Source organism: Chlorocebus sabaeus, chromosome 15 (assembly GCF_047675955.1).
Source record: "Chlorocebus sabaeus isolate Y175 chromosome 15, mChlSab1.0.hap1, whole genome shotgun sequence".
Classification (NCBI taxonomy): domain Eukaryota; kingdom Metazoa; phylum Chordata; class Mammalia; order Primates; family Cercopithecidae; genus Chlorocebus; species Chlorocebus sabaeus.
Window position 1 is genome coordinate 2,197,776 of NC_132918.1, and position 18,854 is coordinate 2,216,629.

The 18,854-nt window shown below is 36.3% G+C and overlaps 1 protein-coding gene across 8 annotated transcripts in view; it reads right to left on the reverse strand.

Moving 5' to 3' along the window:
• GOLGA4 (golgin A4) overlaps positions 1 to 18,854 on the reverse strand; it is a 116,241-nt gene that overhangs the window by 27,309 nt on the left and 70,078 nt on the right. For all 8 annotated transcript variants that reach the window (XM_073023360.1, XM_007971784.3, XM_037988457.2 and 5 more), the window contains 8 exons: positions 18,635 to 18,766; positions 15,960 to 16,115; positions 10,140 to 14,374; positions 9,446 to 9,567; positions 8,887 to 9,017; positions 2,866 to 2,979; positions 864 to 884; positions 293 to 361 (listed from right to left, as the gene is read on the reverse strand). In XM_073023360.1, coding sequence (XP_072879461.1) covers positions 293 to 361; positions 864 to 884; positions 2,866 to 2,979; positions 8,887 to 9,017; positions 9,446 to 9,567; positions 10,140 to 14,374; positions 15,960 to 16,115; positions 18,635 to 18,766 — 4,980 coding nt within the window. The remainder of the gene's footprint in view (positions 1 to 292; positions 362 to 863; positions 885 to 2,865; positions 2,980 to 8,886; positions 9,018 to 9,445; positions 9,568 to 10,139; positions 14,375 to 15,959; positions 16,116 to 18,634; positions 18,767 to 18,854) is intronic.

Genomic DNA, 18,854 nt, shown 5'->3' on the forward strand with positions numbered 1-18,854 from the left:
AAGCAAAAAATAACTTCTTTGTAGAACATAAATTACTATACATTATACAAATTGGTATAAAAAAAGTTAGGCATTAAAAATAACATGATACAAATGTTCTTGCTTAAATATATATGATCATGAATTTATAAAGAAAACCTCTAGTACCTCTGGATGTGGACATAAAATTTCCTGTGTGTAAGACTGAAAAATTTCAAAGCCAACTATTTAAAAATTAGCTGAGATCCAAGTACATACTAACGTAACTTTAGTTCAAAATAAAAGATACCAATCTTTCATTTTAGGCCTGTACCTGTTCTCTGAACTCTTGCTCTTTCAATTTCGAATCACTGATTAAAGTCGTCTTCTGTGCTAGCTGTGTCTGAAAGAACAAAAAGTCAGATCTGAAACGCACAGAGGTTTCATTATTGCCCAGACACATTTCTGTACTGCTTGGAAATTTTTCCTTGTTAAAATAGTCTCTTTATGTTTTAACTTATAACACTGAATACTCCTAAAATGCACAACTTTCAGACAAATTCAAAGAAGAACTAGTCTTGGTTGGGTGGGGTGGCTCACATCTGTAATCCTAACACTTTGGTAAGCCGAGGGGGGTAATTGCCTGAGCTCAGGAGTTCGAGACCAGCCTGGCCAACGTGGCAAAACCCCATCTCTACTAAAAAAAAATTGGCCAGGCGTGGTGACACACATCTATAGTCCCAGCTATTTGGGAGGCTAAGGCATGAGAATCACTTGAACCCAGGAGGCAGAGGTTGCAGTGAGCCGAGACTGCACCACTGCACTCCAGCCTGGGCAACAGCCTGGGTGACAGAGCGAGACTCTGGCTCAAAGGAAAAAAGAGAAAAAAAAAGAACTAGTCTTACCTGTAGCTCCGTAATTGTTACCTGAAAAAATGGAAAAGAAAGAACATGAGTGTATACAATAATAGCTATAAGAAACAGTAAAAGCACTATAAAGATATAAGGAAATAAGAAATCAGGGTTAAGAGTCTCAAGGAAGTGGTCAGACTTGAGGTAAGGCAACTTTAAATATGTGCTTCTAAACAAATGGTCTGTTTTGTTTTACAAAATATTATACTCTAAATACATATTGCAATTTAAGATATCGAGAAGCACCAGAAGATGCTCCAGAAGGAAACAAATTTATGAAGAATAAAACAGAAAAAAAAATGTTTAGAGTAGGAATAAAAATTAAGTCTTCCTTCCTCCCTCCCTCCTTCCCTCCCTCCCTCTCCCCCTCTCTCTCTCTCTCTCTCTCTCTCTCTCTCTCTCTCTCTTTCTTGACAGAGCTTCACTCTTGTTGCCCAGGCTGGAGTGCAATGGCATGATCTCAGCTCACTGCAAACCTCCACCTCCCTGGTTCAAGTGATTCTCCTGCCTCAGCCTCCCAAGTAGCTGGGACCACCGGCATGTGCCACCATGCCCAGTTGATTTTTTTTTTTTTTTTTTTGTATTTTTAGTAGAGATGGGATTTCTCCACGTTGGTCAGGCTGGTCTCGAACTCCCAACTTCAGGTGATCCGCCCACCTCGGCCTCCCAAAGTGCTGGGATTACAGGCATGAGCTACCACGCCCCGACAAATTAAGGCTATTTTCTTACCTTAATTATGACACAAGGTAAAGGACTCAGAAGTCCTTCTTAATATCTCATAATGTTTCAATACTCTATGGCATCCTGACACAAGTTAAAATGTTACTATATTCAATATTAATACTTTGATACTAAGGAAAAGTTGGTTAAAAACATGTATTTTCTCAAAAGAAGTAATATATAATAGCACCTGGAATACTCAAGTCATGACTACATGACTAAACGGCAAAAAAAGAAAAAAAGAAAGTAAAGAAAATTTAAACAGAACTAACCTAGCTATTAAAGAAACAGAAAATGGTCCTCTCAGCTTGCTCAGTGCTTACACCTGACATATGCCTACTAAGTGACAGAGAAGGAAAGCTCTTTATAGAGGCCCTTTCTCTGCACTGTGGGTAAGTCATCCATGTAACTGGTTGTGTAAAAAATTGTTATCTGGTAACTGACATTCTCTAACAAATCCTCTCCAGGATAAAGTCATAGTGACCACCCACTTTCCCATTACCCGCAAGACTGTGCTATGAAAAGACCATCCTGGATGAGTGAGAACATTTTAGGCAGTAGAAAAGCACAGTGGCAGCCTTCTCCAACTGTGGGTGTGTGCTGCTGAGGTGCACAGCAGGACAAGAACGCACGGAGTAAACATGGTCTACCTTTCATAATGACGATTTTACTTAAGGATTAGGACTCTTTAAAATAAAAGCTTAGATTTGCAAGCCAGTTCTCTTTAAATTCAGTCCAATTTTCCCAAATCATCACATTGTATTTGCATCTGGTCCATTGGCCAAAAAGAAAGAAATTGTTTTTCTTAATGGTATACAACTAAAAACACCATTTTTATGTGACTACAACTAAGGATCTATTATAGAGTAGGATATAAAATTAACGTGAATTTTTAGCACAAAAACCCAAAAATCTAAACGTATTACATTTACGATGGACTATTTTTAGCTATGCTCCAGGGTTATAAGATTCACTTTCCTCCGCTATTGTTTCCATGGAAAAGATGGAGAAGCATTGGTATAACAAAATGCCTAGGCTTTGACGTCTGGTAGATTTGGTTTAAATCCTCACCACAACATTTATTGTGTGAGCTTGAACATTTTATTTAATCTCTTTGAACATTAGTTTATTTGTCTATAAAACAGAGGTAAAAATCTCAAAGGGTTTTTGTTAGGATTAAATGAGATAAATATGTATGTATGTTAGTAGGCTAGTCAAATCACAGAAATGACAATGTTTTCAAGAAACCTGTGCAACAAACTCAAACTCCTCTCACATTATCATTGCCAGGGTTCTCCTCCTGCTCTAGCTTTTGCTGATATTTCTTCTGCAGCTCCTCAAGTTGAGTCTGCAGCTCCATTACTTTTGTGGTCATTTCTTCTTCACGAGCCTTTAGGATTTAAAAAAAAAAAAAAGAAGCGTTAATAAATGAACACATCAAAAAAGCACTCTGGAGAGGCAACATGGTGTGGAGAAAACTATCTCTGTAGGGAAACAAACATTTAAGTTTTTGAGACACACACTACTGTTTTTATTTTAATTCATTATTGTGCTCTAAACACTTTCCTTCATGCCTCACTTTATACTCCAAGCCCTTTCCAATGCTCATTATTCATAGGATATCATTTTTCTCACCCTCACTCCCTCTCTCCTCATCCCAAAAAAGCTCATCAAGCTGTTTATTTCCCCTTAAACTAGGGTTCCCAGGTTTAAGCAACAATTAGGTATATAACAGAATTGTGACAGAACTACAATACATAGCCTGTGTTTTAAGATTTCAGCCTTTTCTATATTGGAATTTGATTTCTAGAAAATATTCATTAAAATAAAGTAGTAGACATTTTTATACACAACATTACCCAATCAGATGGCAATTTACAGATCACAGAAGTTACGGGGTTTTCAGTTTTCTCACCCTCTTTAGTTAGGCTGCGTAAATCAACAGATAGTCCTTTGTTCTAATTTGACAAGCCTGCACATCTCCTATATATCTACCCCCACCAGTGGTTCTCTGAGGTAAAATGTTCTACTAAAATCTATTTTTGAAAAAAAAATTAGTTACTGTCCAATGTGCTGGTAAGCAACGTAATGACTTCCTTTGCCCCAAACTGCAAAAAACAAACAAGGCTGAATTAGAAAGAGCAATATGTGACTTATTGATTCAATACTCCTACTTACAAAATTTGGCATACGAACTGTCCTCTCTTCTGTTTTGACTGCCCTGGTAAAAGGCTGTTTTCCATCCTTACATTCCTTCATTTGTCTTGGTCATTGCCATGATTTATGGTACAGAGCAACCCAGACTTCTCTTTATTCTTATAAATCTTGCAATAACCTTTGTGCTAAAATAATATTTGGAATTGGAATATTGATCTTATTTGAGTAATGAGGGCAAGTGTTTGCTGAGCAAGAGACTTAACAGGAAAAACAATCACAAACAGGTATCTGATTTAACAGATCCTGACTTGCCAAAAACAGAAACATCATTCTCAAAAACAAATGCAAACATAGGCCCTATGGCACAAAATAAGGCAATGAATCATAGGACATCTGGAAAATCTAATTTTAAATACCACTTTTCATGAAATTTTCTTAGACTTAATTGCAAAAACAAATCCCTTTTTTCAACATAAGTATAGCAGAGATCTCTACTAGATATCCTCAGATATCTTAGATATCTTCCCACTGAGGCACACATGAATTTGGCCTCCACCTCTAAAACACCATCAACCCAAAATTGTTGTAAATATGTCACTGCTGTCTTGGTTTGTTGACATTTCTTGTATGGTTGTGTCAATGTGGTTTAGCCTTGTTTGAAAGAATAACCTCTAGAGCTACTTGTTTAGTCAGGCTCTGTTTCTAATATGACAATTAGCTATGTCTGACATTTCCTTTGACATCTGTGGGATACTAATCTAAAGCAATCCCCCCAATAATTAGAAAAGAATCTTTGATGTGTCATTTCTAACTGAAGTAACAGTTATGTAATTTCCTTTATAAAGGCCTTCTAGTCTTCTTTTAAGATTAAAAAAAAGTATATTATTGCTTTGAAGTAAAAACACTAAGAAAAACTATGTTGAATCTTTATGTATATACATGACAGGTTATGCTTTGAAGACTAGTTATTATGCCAAAACAAAATCACTAAAATACAGTGTTAAAAAGAAACCAATTTTGTATCTAATGCAGCCTTTTGTATCTAATATAGTCTCCAAGTGAGACTGCTCTGAGATTGAGATTACGCACCCTTACTTGTGAGTCTCCAACTTGTAAGTCACCATGCCCTCCTCCCAAATGAATTCCACCATGTGTCACCTCCTTCAAATTTATCAAGTGCTAGTATGTGCCAGGCACTAGGCCAGATTCTCAAGACTAGAGAAGAAGAAAATCTCTTCTCTAGAGGGATGCTTATAATCTAAGGGAGAGGACAAATTTATTAATACATTCCTACACACATATGTGTATATGACAAAAATCACATAAGTAACAAATATAGATGAGTACCAAGGAACACAGATGCAATTAATTATATTTAAGAGGTTTCAAAAAAAATGAACAAGTGAAAAAACAACATAGAAAAGCATATTCAAAAAGCTACCTTTTGAGTAGGAAAGGGGAAAAAATAAGAATATATTTCATTTTTGCTTGTTTACATAATGAAACACTGGAGTATAAGAAACTAATGGTTGCCAGTGGAGGGAGAAGAGGGAGAGGACACAGAACACAGAAAGGAGGAATGGGTACAATTTTCATTATACATGTATGCCATCTCCAAGAATACTTTTTAATATTATTTTAATCTTTAAGCCATGTGAATACATTTGATTCAAAAATTTTTTCTAAATAAAAATAAAAATTAAAAATTTTAATTTTTTGTTGTTGTTGTTCTTTTGAGACAGGGTCTCACTCTGTCACCAAGACTGGAATGCAGAGGCACGTTCACAGCTCAGTGCAGCCTTGACCTCCCAAGCTCAAGCAATCCTCCTGCCTCAGTCTCCCAAAGTGCTGGGATGACAGGTATAAGCCACTGAGCCCAGTCACACACATCTGTTCCCCAACATTTTTTTTAGCCAAAAGAGAGATGGTAACGCCTGCATTATTTTATGAAGCCTGAGAATGTGATTTTTAGGCACACAGAAAAGCATGTACAAAGGAAACATCTGGAGAACAAGAAGCTATGGTTGAGTTTGGCTGGAACACAGACCAAACTGGACGAGGTATCACTGTGACAATGGGAAACCACTGCACATATTTAGGAGAAGTAATAAATTCACAGCTTTGTTTCCAGACAGACAATAACTCTGACAGAGATGACTATGTTAGGGGAAAAAAAAAACTGCAGTAAGGGAACTAGGTAGGACATTAATACAACAGATCGGGCCAGATGAAAAAATGGCAGCACAGACTGTGGTGGCAGCAGCAGAGTTCAGAGAAGAGCAACAGGCAACATGACTCTCAGGATGTTTCAAACCATATCCTGTGAGCCCATTATACGTCAGATAATTATGCTGGGGAGAGAAGCAGATTTAATGACCAAATAGGTTCATGAATATATATGTGTATGGTGTTTAGAAACATAGGAAGTGGGAACTAAAGATGTCAAAAGTTTCCAGCTTCTTCAAATGGAATGGTAAGAATGTCATTCAAAGTAGAAAAATGAAAATGTGCCTGTGTTCAAACTTGCTATTAACAAATCACAGAATTATTTTAATAGGTGACAAAAATGCAGCATTCTACAACGTCATCACTGAGACAAATCACCAATCTGATAATAGCTTTTAAGGAGTAAAAAACACTACTACATAATACATACAAATCCCATACGAAATTCCAATCCCAGAAATTTCTAAATGAGAGAATCATAGAGACTATGTCTTTGAATCAAAGCAATATGGTGTTTGCTGAGAACTGCTAATAGCCCTTTTTAGTAGTATTTACATTTTTAAAAAAATTTCTTCAGGATAAGGTATATCTGGGGATATCTGGATGGGGACTGGCTATTTAATTACAAAGTCAGTCCTAAGTCCTGGCAGCTGAAAGTCTAAGCCTACACTATTCAATATGGTAGCCACTAGCTACCCTAAAACCGTGGACAGTGAGAACTTGAAATGTTGCTATTCCAAATTGAGATGAAATGTAAAAACACAGTGAATTTCAAATAATTTATATGTATGTATATATTTTTAATATTGACTACATGTTGAAATGATACTATTTTGGTTATATTGCATTGGTAGCAGATATTATTAAAATTAAGTTTACCTGTTTCCTTTTTTTCTTAAATGTGTCTACTAGAAAACTTCAAATTACAATATGGCTCACATCTGTGGCTTGCTTTTTTTTTTTTTTGAGATGGAGTCTCTGTCGCCCAGGCTGGAATGCTGTGGCACAATCTCGGCTCACTGCAACCTCCGCCTCCCAGGTTCAAGCGACTCTCCTGCCTCACCCTCCTGAGCAGCTGGGATTACAAGCACATGACACCACATCTGGTAAATTTTTTGTATTTTTAGTAGAGATGGGGTTTCACCATGTTGCCCAGGCTGGTCTTGAACTCCTAACTTCAGGTGATCCACCCACCTCAGTCTCCCAAAGTGCTGGAATTACAGGCATGAGCCACCGTGCCTGGCTGGCTTGCATTATATTTCCAAAGGCAGTGCTGGTCCAAGGCACAGGAAGGAACTTGGAAAAGAGTCCATGCCAATCCCTTGCCCACCCTCCACTTCCTGTCCACTTGCTCTACTACTCTAAGCCTGAAGTTCGAAGGACAATTTCATTAACTTCCCTAAAATACAGCAGACTTTTAAGGAGGAACCATGTCAAAGGGTATACAGTAACCTCTTTGTTCCCTCACCTTCTACCTAAAAGGTTTGTCCTGACTCTAGAAAAGTCTACCATCTGCTACCCCACACATCCCAAGACAGAGAAATAGCTCACAAAAGGGAATTCTAGAGCTATGGCACAATTTACTCCCTGCAAATGAATCTCCCTGACTTAATTATCCATGATATATAACTGACTTCTCTAAGTTCCTTTGTTAGGAAGAAGCCTTTTTTTACAAAATGTGTAAAGCTAATGAAGAATCACTGCTCTACCACTCACTATGTAGTTTTAGCGAAATTACTTAACTATACTAAGCTGGCTTTTCCTTCTGAAAAACAAAAACAGAAGAAAAAAAAAAAAGTAGAACTAAACTAGCTTTACTGTATCTTCCAATTCCAACATTCTCTAGGCATTCAAGAAATAATACTGTTTTTTTAAACTTAGCACATATATCCTCTATGGAAGTGTAAGAAAGCGTGAAATTATTTAAATCTTTTCATAATGATATATAAAGCTCAAGAATTATAAAAGGTGGCATTTATAGGTATGTGTCATATCTTGGAATTTTAGCCATTTCAATTACATTTAAAATAATTATTAGAACCTGTTCCTGACTCAGACTTCTGCTGACACAGTCAGTTAAGGCATGATTCTTTGATTTATAAATTCTTAATCACCAAAAGATTATCAGCATATAGTGAAATAAGGCTTAGAGTAACTACAGAATCTGTAAGCCAACCAAAAATAATTTATATTGTGTTACATTTGAAAATGTTTTCTTAAGAGTCCAAAGTACTAACTAGCATTTATGATTTATCTTCACGGTGTATCTTCAGGGCTTATCTTATTTTGCTAATGGCAATGCATTAGTGGCATATTCTACGAACTGCAACATGGCATAAGTAGAGTAAGTACTTTGAAATAACCTTCCATTAAATATAAAAGATTTGGCTTACAAATTCCATTTTTTCCCAGATTTTTTCTCTTGAGACCAATACAACCTCCACATACTGGGTAGAGATAAAGTTAATTGGCCCTCCCAGAAAGATTCCAGCTAAGTTAAGCAGCCACATTTAAATATACACTCACTACCCCATTACTTAAGACTTCACTGAAGCACAAGGTCTTGATTTTTAGTCTGGTTCCCTCATAGTTCAGTCAGACTCTGTGAGGCAGATGGGAAAGAAACTATTCTTTCCTTTAGTATCTATTGTTGCTTCAATACTAGCAACAAGGGGACTGTGCTGCCAGGTTAGCAGAATCTCATCAGGAAACTACAATCCCAGCAGAAATCAACTCAACTTTATAAATCTGCATATAACAGTACTAATTTGAATAATACTGAGTCAAAAAAAAAAAAAAAAAAAAAACACTTTTCGTTCAAAAAAAACACATTTGAAAAGGAAATCTTCGGCACTACCACGAAATCCATTACAGCTAAATTTCAAAAGTGAGAGAGAAGAAATAAGGTACAAACATCAAGGATTTCTTCATATCTTTTGGCTGTTCGTTTTAGATCATCATCTTTCTCGGCAATTTTTTTAAGTAACTGATTTGTCTCTTCTTGATGGCTTTCTAAAAGTTCAGCCTCCACCTCCTGGGCCTTATCTAATAAATAAAAATGGACACAGGCAAGAAAACACATTAGTCAAGAGTTAATATTTACATCTCAGTTTCAGTAACAATTCTCATTCCAATTAATTTTGATGATATTTAATTTTATATAAGCATTATAAGATGTTTAAAGAGACATCTAACTCAACAGTGATCAAACGTTTCCTTTCCCTGAGCAAAAGTGTCTTTACAAGGTAATTATTTAGCTAATATTTTCCGATTGTTTTACCTGCTCCCCCTCTCCTTAAGGTAAGTCATTGCCAGGCAGGGCAGGTTCCCAATAGAGAACGTTATTGGGCAAAGATTATTTCTTCTCCAGTTTAATGACTTAATGCACTTACCACAAAGTGCAGAAACAATAAGCTTAAATTATAGCCTCTGCTGATGTAATTGTTCCTTCTGGAACTTAAACTTTTACTTACTGATAGTTTCTTTTATGGTCATTTCCAGCTCTTGCTCCTTTTGTGCCAGCTGCGTATTAAACTCCCTCATCAGCTGTTTTAATGTGGAATTGTGCTTCAGTTCAAGATCTTCCTGCTCCTGTCTGAGGAACAAAAATTTACAGTTAACTGTGGCCACACAAAGAACAAGCTGCAAGGAACTACCTGGTCTTCAAAACAGTGCATTGAGTTCACTGTATGAAAACATTTTTGAGAGACAGAGAGAGTGAGTGTGTTGTGTGTCCAGGTACAGAAAACACTTCTGGAAGGACACATCAACTATGATTACCTCTAAGGGAGTGGGCCTAGGGACCACAGAATTTTTGTTTTCCATTTTAATTACTTTTCAAAACACATCTATGTTATATAATAATACTGCTAATACTAAAAACAATGAAACGAAAAGAAAATAATTACTTGGATATGTCCCTAATAACCAGAATCTTGTACACAAGAAAAGGTTTTTCTCCCCTAAATGGACATGGAATAACACTGTCACTTGCCCTAAATTGTTTTTACTTCTCCTCATATTTAACATACTGGATTTATGTTTAATACTTTGGGTTGGTGAAACTTACCCAAATAATTTAAAATAACTGTATTAGGCACACACATACAAAAAAGGAGACTTCATTAAGGACTGCCATAAAAATATTCAAGCTGATATAAAACTTACTTGATTTTCTCTTCCCTTTCTTGTTCATATTCTTTCTTTAGTATTTCCAATTCTTGCTGATGTTCCTTTCTCAACATTCGAAGGTCTTTCTGCAGTCTAATAACCTCTTTGCCCAGTTTCTGTTTCTCCTGTTCTGCCCCTGCTAATTTAAACTCCAGGTCATTGTGCTGGGCTTCCATGTTACTAAGCAATTTGGGTTGGACCAAATGTGATTTGGACTTTTCGTCAGTGTTTTCTTCCAAAAGTTCTGTGGGTTTATTTTTTCCATCCATCTGTTGTAAAGCCTGTAATTTTTCATATTTTGAGGTCAACGCTTCCATTTCAACTCTATGTACTTGTTTCTGTCTTACTAAGCAGGAATCCAGCTCTTTTATCTTTTGCTCCAAGATTTGACAGGTTAGTTCCTTCTCCTGGAGGATTTTCTGGACATCGTCAAACACATTTTCCAAGTTTTGCTTTGCCTGTATGTTATTTTTACCTTCTTCTTCCACATGCTGGGATACTATCAAGGAATATTTCTTGTTTTTTTCTTCAAGTTCTTCTTGAAGATGACCTATCATAACTTGATCTTCATGTTGCTTTGCCTCAGCATGTTCTAGCTTTATTAAGAGCTCCTGGTATTTGCACTGCATTTCAGAATGAGAAGAAATGGTCTCTTCTTTTTCCTGCCCTACCCTCGGCAATAGCTTTTCTTTTTCAGTTAAATTTCTTTGTAAAACACTGATTTTTTCTTCATGTGTCTTCTGTATACAGCCTTGGGAATCTGCTTCTTCTTGTTCAGTACATGCTGCCACATTTTTTGCTGATCTGGGTACAATTAATGTTTCTGATTGTGAACTTTCCACTGACTTAAGTTTTTCTTCCAAGATGTGAACTTCCCTTTCTCTTTCCTGCAATTTTGTATTTAACTCACTCAAATGGCTTTCTGTATCTTTTTTATACTGCTCTTCTTTCTCTTCCATTTGAGATAACAACTGCTTCCTAATGGCAGCAATTTTTTGTTCAGCTTTTTTCTTCAACTCTGCTAATTTTGCAGCACTTTCTGACTCAAGCCTATCTTCCAATGCCTTTAACTCCTCCTCTTTGCTTTTCACACTTAAATTCACATGTTCTAATTCTTTCTTCTTAGTTTCAAGTTCAGCTTTCATGGAATAAACTTGGTTTTCAAGTGTTAAGATTTTTTCTTCAGCTTCTTTAACCCTGTTGTCCTTTTCCTCTCCTAACTCTTGAAAATGTTGAAGTTTCTGAACCAATTCTTTGTGTTCAATATCCTTTTGTTGATTGTAATTTTTAAGAACTTCATTTAAGGACTCTATTTCAATCATTTTCTGGGTAATATGGTCCTCTAATTCCATAATTCTTGCTGTTTGAGTCTTTAACTCTGTTTCTAAACTACACTCCTTTTTCTCCATCTTGCTCTTCTTGTCTTCCATTTCACCCCTTAAACAATCAAATCTTTTATTTTGTTGATCAAGGTCTTCCTTCAATAAATTTATCTTCTCATCCTTTTCATGAGCTTCCTTTGATTTTAACTCAAGCTGAATCTGCAATTCTTTAATAGTGTTTTGATGCTGTGTAAATCTTGACTGCGCTTTCTTCTTCCATTCTGAGAATTTATTGGACCAGTGATCTACCTGCTCAAGAGCAGAAATTTTCTCTTTACTCAGAGTATCAACTTTTAAAGATAAATCTTGCACCTGATCCAGCAATTCATGTTTTTCTTCATCATATTGCTTTCTTAGTGATGAAATGGCTGCTTCTTTTTCGGATAGGCTGATACTATTTTGAAGCTGAACATTCAAATCAGTTAGTTGTTTACTAAGACTGCTAATCTCAATTTTTTTTTCTTTAAGCTCTTCTTTCATCAATGTGACAGCATTGATGTTTTCAGATAACTCTTTCTTCAACTGTGTTATACAAGACTCCTTTTCAGAAGCAGCCTGTTGCTGATTGCCTCCTTCCTTCTGTAAGGCTTCTTTTTCTGTTACAAGACTTTCAATATCAGCCTTCATGCTCTTAATTTGATTTTCTTTTTCTTCTAACTGATAAGTAGCCTGTTGAAAAGAAATATTTAGTGCATTCTGTTCCTCTGTCAACTGTCTAAGCTGTGCTTCTAATTCAGAAACTGTGCAAGTTTTAATTAACAGTGCCTCCTTAACTTTAGTTGTATGGTGCTGACAATGAGAAATCCTAGAGAGAATGGCATTAGTTTTACTACTACTAATGTTGATTAGCTCATTTGTTTTAGCTTCTAATAAGGCTTCGGTTTTCTTACAGCAAATATCTAGCTGAATCGCTAGTTCCTCAGACAGTTTTTTAAATTCCAAGCTCTTGTCCTCTAGGCTTTTGTTACTGCTTTCATGTGAAGATTTCAAACTCTGGAATTCTTCATCTGTGGTTTTCAACTTGCTTGTCAACTCAGAAACCTTCTGCTTATCTTCTTCTGCCAGCATCTTCAGTTCAACTAGCTGCTCTTGAAGAAAAGTATTTTCCTTCAGAGAATTATTCAAGTCAACCTCCAGCTTTTCAAGGTGGGCTTTCAGTTTAGTTTCATCTTGTGCAAGAGAATTCACATGGGCAGACTTCTGCTTTAACTGTTCCTGTAATTCATTTAATGTTGTATCCTGTTTAACACCTTCTTCCTTCAGCCATGTTATTTCCTTGTTCATCTCTTCTTTTTCACACCCAAATAGGAGGATCTTCTGTTTCAGTTCTGCTACCTCTTGTTCTTTTTCCTGTAATTGGATTTCATGTATTTCCTGAAGTTCTTCAGCTTGCTGATTAAGTTTCTTTTCCCAGATTGATATGACATCATTGAGTTCTCGTTGATGAACCTCCGTAAGACTTTCTATTTGTTCCTTTTGGTTTGTTTCCAGTCTTGACACTGCATCACTGATTCCAGCTGAGTTAGCCTGTGCCATTTCCAGCATTTTGGCATTAAACTGTTTTTCTTTCTGACTAAGTTCTAGAACAGTATTTTCAAGCTCTTTCTTAAGTTTGGCTTCCTGATCCAGTAATTTTTTCTTTAACGTTTCTTGCATCTCCTTTGCTTTCTGCTTAATTTTTTCCATCTTTTTTTCTTGGTTTTTAAATTTGGTTTCATATTCCTCATTCAAAATATGAATACTGTCCTCCTTGGCTGACAATTTCTGTGTGAGTATCTCAATTTCTTTCTTCTGTCCTTCTCTCATTTGTAAAATCGTATTTTCCTTTTCCACCAAGATTTGCTTTGTCTGTTCCTGTTCTCTGTTACTATCTTCAAGTTTGGACTCATAGACTTGGGTTAAAGATTTTACCTTTTGCTCCATTTCACTATTCTGTTTTTCAAGTTGCTGCATTAAGTCCTGCACCTGGATTTTGTGAGCATCTAACTCAGTACAAACATCTTTCTTTTGTGTTTCAACTTCAGCTACCTGTTTGGTAAGAAGAATTCTTTCTGTTTCCAAATCCAACAACTTCTGCTGCAATTGGGCCAACTGTTCCTCATATGCCTTTGTCTGCTCATGTGTGGCACTCTGGTAAGACTGAAAAACATCCAGCTTAGCAGATGCCTGCTGGAGTTCCCCTTCAGACCTTTTAATATCTGCCTCTAAATTTTCTACATGAGTCTGATGCTCTTTCAAATGCTTGTCCTTTTCCTTCAACAGAAGCTCAAGTTGATTAATTTGATCTTTTAATGCCTTCTCAGTCCCCTGGATAGATACCTCGTGTTCTTTAATGATACTGTCAACTTGCTGCTGGTGATGATTTTTCTGTTCATCCATCTTGGCCTCTAATTCCTGCTTCATTTTATCTGTTTGATCTTTCAGAACAGAAAGTTCCTCTTCTAGCTTCTGACGGGCTTTTAATACCTCTGACAGTTCAGAAGATAATGATTCTAGTTCTGTTTGTTTCACATCAAGCTTCTCTAAAGTCTTTTCATTCATTTCTTCTATGTGGGCCTGGAAGAGAATCTCTTTGTCTTTCAACAATGTTTCTTTTTCTTGTTCACACCTTTCCCTAAGTTTTTCCATTTCTGTCTGATATTGTTGCTTTAAGACTTGGAGTTTTTCAGTCCAAAGGGCATCCTGCTGACGCTTAAGGCCTTCCAATTCTGTCTTGTGTTTTTCAACCATGACTGTAATCTCCTTATTGTGCTTATTTTTTTCAGCTTCCAGATGAACAGCCAAATCTTTTGACTGTATTTTGTTTTCTTGTAAGCTTTTTTCCAAAGAACTTTCCAATTCAAGAATTCTCTGTTAATTAAAAACAGATGCATTTTTATTAAAGTACGTACTTATCTATTAGCAATGATACACAGACATGATGTCTACCACCTACCTGAAGATCAAAATTTACATAAATAGCTTAACATATCATACCAAACACTAGAAAGGACAAAGAATCTGTGCTCAATTACTAAAGGAATCATATAACAAAGAAAAGATTATGGCCAGGCATGGTGGCTCACGCCTGTAATCCCAGCAGTCTGGGAGGCTGAGGAGAGTAGATCACTTGAAGCCAGGAGTTTGAGACCCAGCCTGGCCAACATGGTAAAGCCCTGTCTCTACCAAAAAAATACAAAAATTAGCCAGGCGGGGTAGCGTGCGGCTGTAGTCCCAGCTACTCGGGAGGCTGAGGTTGGGGAATCCCTCGAACCCAGGAGGCGGAGGCTGCAGTGAGCCGAGATTGTGCCACTACACTCCAGCCTGGGCAACAAAGCAAGACTATCTTGAAAAACAAACAAACAAAAAAAAAACAACAAAAAAAAGAAAAGATTATATGCTTAACCCAACTCATAGTTCCAGCCTACATACTATTTTATTATTCTCATAATTTTAGAAGAAAAAGAACATATGATTTTTCCACCTTCAAAATTATCATTTAGAAGGTTCTTTCTTTTTTCAAAAAGAAGGAACTTGCACAAATATAACAAAGATTATTATTATCTCATGAAAATGTAATTTTGACTCTGAAGGAGTTAAGTAAGGCAGACCCACAAAATGTCAGAGCTGGAAAGGTCCTAGGGTCCTAAGGAATTACTGAATCTAATCTCTTCATGAGACAGGTGATGAAATTAAAGTACAATTAAATTAAAAAGCTAACAAGTAGAAGATCTAGGCCTCCTAAGTGTCCATTTCACCCACCACGGAACCTTTTGTAAGTGTTAGTAATGGAAAAATTAAGGATGGTTTAGAACTATGAGTAAGAAGTATGGCTGTTTTACTATCTAAATCAGAGGAAAAAAGCTAACAAGTCTAAACATCGTCAGTTTTCAAAACAGGTTGTACATTTCAAATACTGCTAAGGAAAGGGTCAGATAGGGTCTTTAAAATGTACACTCTGAGACATATATACAAATATGTTCATTACGGGACTATGTTTAGTATGGAAAAACTGGGGAAACCAAATGCAAAACAACACACTAGTGTAATTAAACTGTGATATAAGCAGAGACTGGATTACGTTCAGGACATGGCATAAGATAAACCTGGACAAGCAGGAAGGTGCCAGAACAAGTACTGCCTATAGAATGAGCCCACTTCCTAGACATCAAGGATGAGCACGCAATGGAGATGCTGCAGGGTCAGTGAAAAGCGGCAGACTCAGTGGCTGACAGAAATACAGCCAGCTAAAGGCAGAACCAGGAGCACCATGTAATAAACAGAGCCCAAAGCCAAATCCACTCCCATGCATAGCTCACACTATCTAAAAATGAAGGGCACGTATACATAAATCTAATCCAGTAATCTTTGAAACTTTATACTGACTAGAGAGATAACAAATTTTCATATGCAAATAGTTTCACAACTCCAGAATCTGAGTATCATTAAAACTTACAGTTCTGTAAGTCTCTGCTTCTTGCTGAAGGTCCCGAAGTTTATTTTCACTTTCTGTGAGGATTGCTTTTTTCTGCAACTCTAACTCTTCTAGGGCCAAAGATTCTTGCTGTTCTTTTTCTTGGCTAATCTTCAAATATTCTGATTGACTCTTTTCCTGTGCCAAAAATAATTAATACCACCTTAAATGCATATAAACCTTCAGCATTCGCAAAGTACTTCCCCAGGAATCATTCATTTCTTTTGATCTGCACCCAGCCCTGCTGGATAGGTAATATCATCATCTCTCTCCTCCCATGCTCTAGTCTATACAAACAAGGCACTATGGTTTTTCCAGTGGGGTAATTGCCACAATTACTACTGATATGAAAAATTATGTTCCAATAACCCCACTATGTCTGCTATTTTTCCACTACTTAAATGTTTTACAAAACACTGCTGAATGTGAAAGGTCACCAGAGTTCGGAATTTCTACTCTAGGTCTAGAAACTAGATTTAAGTTTATACAGTTTGTGAGAAATACCTCATTTAGAAAGGGACCCCACAAGGAAAATCAAATTGAAATCAGAAGATTACTTGTGAATATATGGGTAAGATCAAGACAATATCTATAAAACAAAGCTACATTGGTTCTACCACCCTACCAATCCTTAAAAGCTTCTCTGATTGTCCTTACCATGTATCAATATTCAATTTAAAGTGTTTAGTGTTTTGAGAAGAGAAGCTTTAGAGAGTATTTTTAACGGTCGATTAACATATTAAATGTTAATTTCTTAACTGAACTCCAATTAAGACAAGTGTACTTATCTATACCTATTGCTTAGAGCAGATATTGCCAACGGCAATACTTTCAGTTCACTGTACTCAAGTAAAGTGCACCACTTTAATTAAGGAAAGATTTTGTACCATATTATGAGTAGGTTGATAAGAAAATATTAGTTTCCATAGCATTGATTTTAAAATATCCATTTAAATATATTATTTAATGTAAACTATATTTTAAATATATCTCTATATGCCCATAAAGGAGAAAATTTTAATAGTCCACTGAATTAAGAAAAGGGCAGGCACAGGTACCCACACATGTGTATATGAAGGCTGGCTCAGTGTCCCCAAAGGTCAATTACCCCAGCATGAAAACTCAGGGTAGGTCTTTATGACAGGCATTTTTAGTGCTATTTATTTCCCACTTTGTTCCTTAATTTTTTGCCCCTATTTTTAATTTATGTTGTACTGTTACAGTTTAAGTATTCTTGTAAAAGGCTTTAATTCTTTTCTGGATCAACAAAGAAAACAAGTATGTGGCCATATATGTGTAAATTTCATGACCATAGACACCCAATCATACTGTAAATCCATGTGCCCCCACAGAGCAGGTTAGAGAACTTGTTAACTCAATTCAAGAATCACTGCTGCTAGAAATTCTCGGGGCCCCAGAAGCAACTAAGAGTGAAAACAACAATATATGTAAGAAAGAAGATTAAAATCTAAAATACTATTTATTATCCTTTTACACTGAAAGCATTTTTGAGTTACACATATTATCTTATGGATAATAACTTCATACAAAAACATATTACATTTTTGTCACTAACACTTTTTTATGGCAACTTATGTAAAAGGCTTTCATAAGTGAAGAAAAATATTTTTTGTTTTAAACTTTCAAATTACGCTATTTTAAAAAATCTTTCAACAAAAATCTCAATCTGCTTTTCTGGTTTTTGTTAGTTCAGGAAGTTTTTAAATTTAACTCTATTTTTTAAGCCATCATATGGACTGAAAATTAGTACTGAAATTATTCCACTTAAAATAAAAATTACTTGGCCATTTTTATTTCTTCTTCTGTAAAATACAACTCAGCCAAAATTTTCTCAGACTTGAGCTCTGGGTACACTCAGTCTGATGAGATTTTTGACACTGTTCTTGAATTATGCACTCTCTTCTTGAATTATGCAGTCACTAGTTCAATTAATCTATCTTCTCCTTTTCTTGTCCCTAATCATAGCCTACTGCCAGGTGGGAGGGACGGATAAACAAACTGCTTAATGAAAGTGTGTTAGTTATACTGAATATTGACAATGAAACAGAACTACAAATATTGAAAGAAATTGTTAAAATTTTTTAAATGTTTTAAAAAGAAAGCGTGGGCAAGCACAGTGGCTCACGCCTGTAATCCCAACAACTTGGGAGGCCAATGTGGGTGGATCACTTGAGGTCAGGAGTTCAAGACCAGCCTGGCCAACATGGTGAAACCCCATCTCTACTAAAAATAAAAAAATAAAAATTAGCTGAGCTTGGTGGTGTGCACCTGCAGTCCCAGCTACTTGTGAGGCTGAGGCAGGGGAAATCACTTGAACTGGGGAGATGGAGATTATGCAGGCTGCAGTGAGCCGAGATCTTACCACTGCACTCCAGCCTAGGCGATAGAGCGAGACTCCATCTCAAAAAAAAAAAAAAGAAAGAAAGAAAGTGTGTTAGATCAGTAAATTTAATTTTCACACAATACCAAGCTAATAAGCTCTGACAGCTTGCCTACTCCCTATCCTCTCTTTATACCCAAACGTCAAGGCTGCCAGTAGTCTGACCTCTAACTGGAATGCAAGGTGGGAGGATGATAACTTTGTAACTCTGAGAAGTATATCTAGAGCAGGAAAAAAAAAAAAAAAAGGCACTTACAAGAGCTACTTTCATTTGCTCCTGAAATTCCCTTTCTCGGGTCTGAAGCTTCTTGGTCAGTTCCTGCTCTTTTCTGGCTAGCTCCTTTTCATGAAGCTTCTGTAGCTTAGCAATTTGTTCTTCTGAGGATTTCTGAAAATGAGCCAAATAGATAATATAAGGACACCCAGAATAAAATATGTAACTCCACAACTAAATACTATCATAATTTACTCAAACT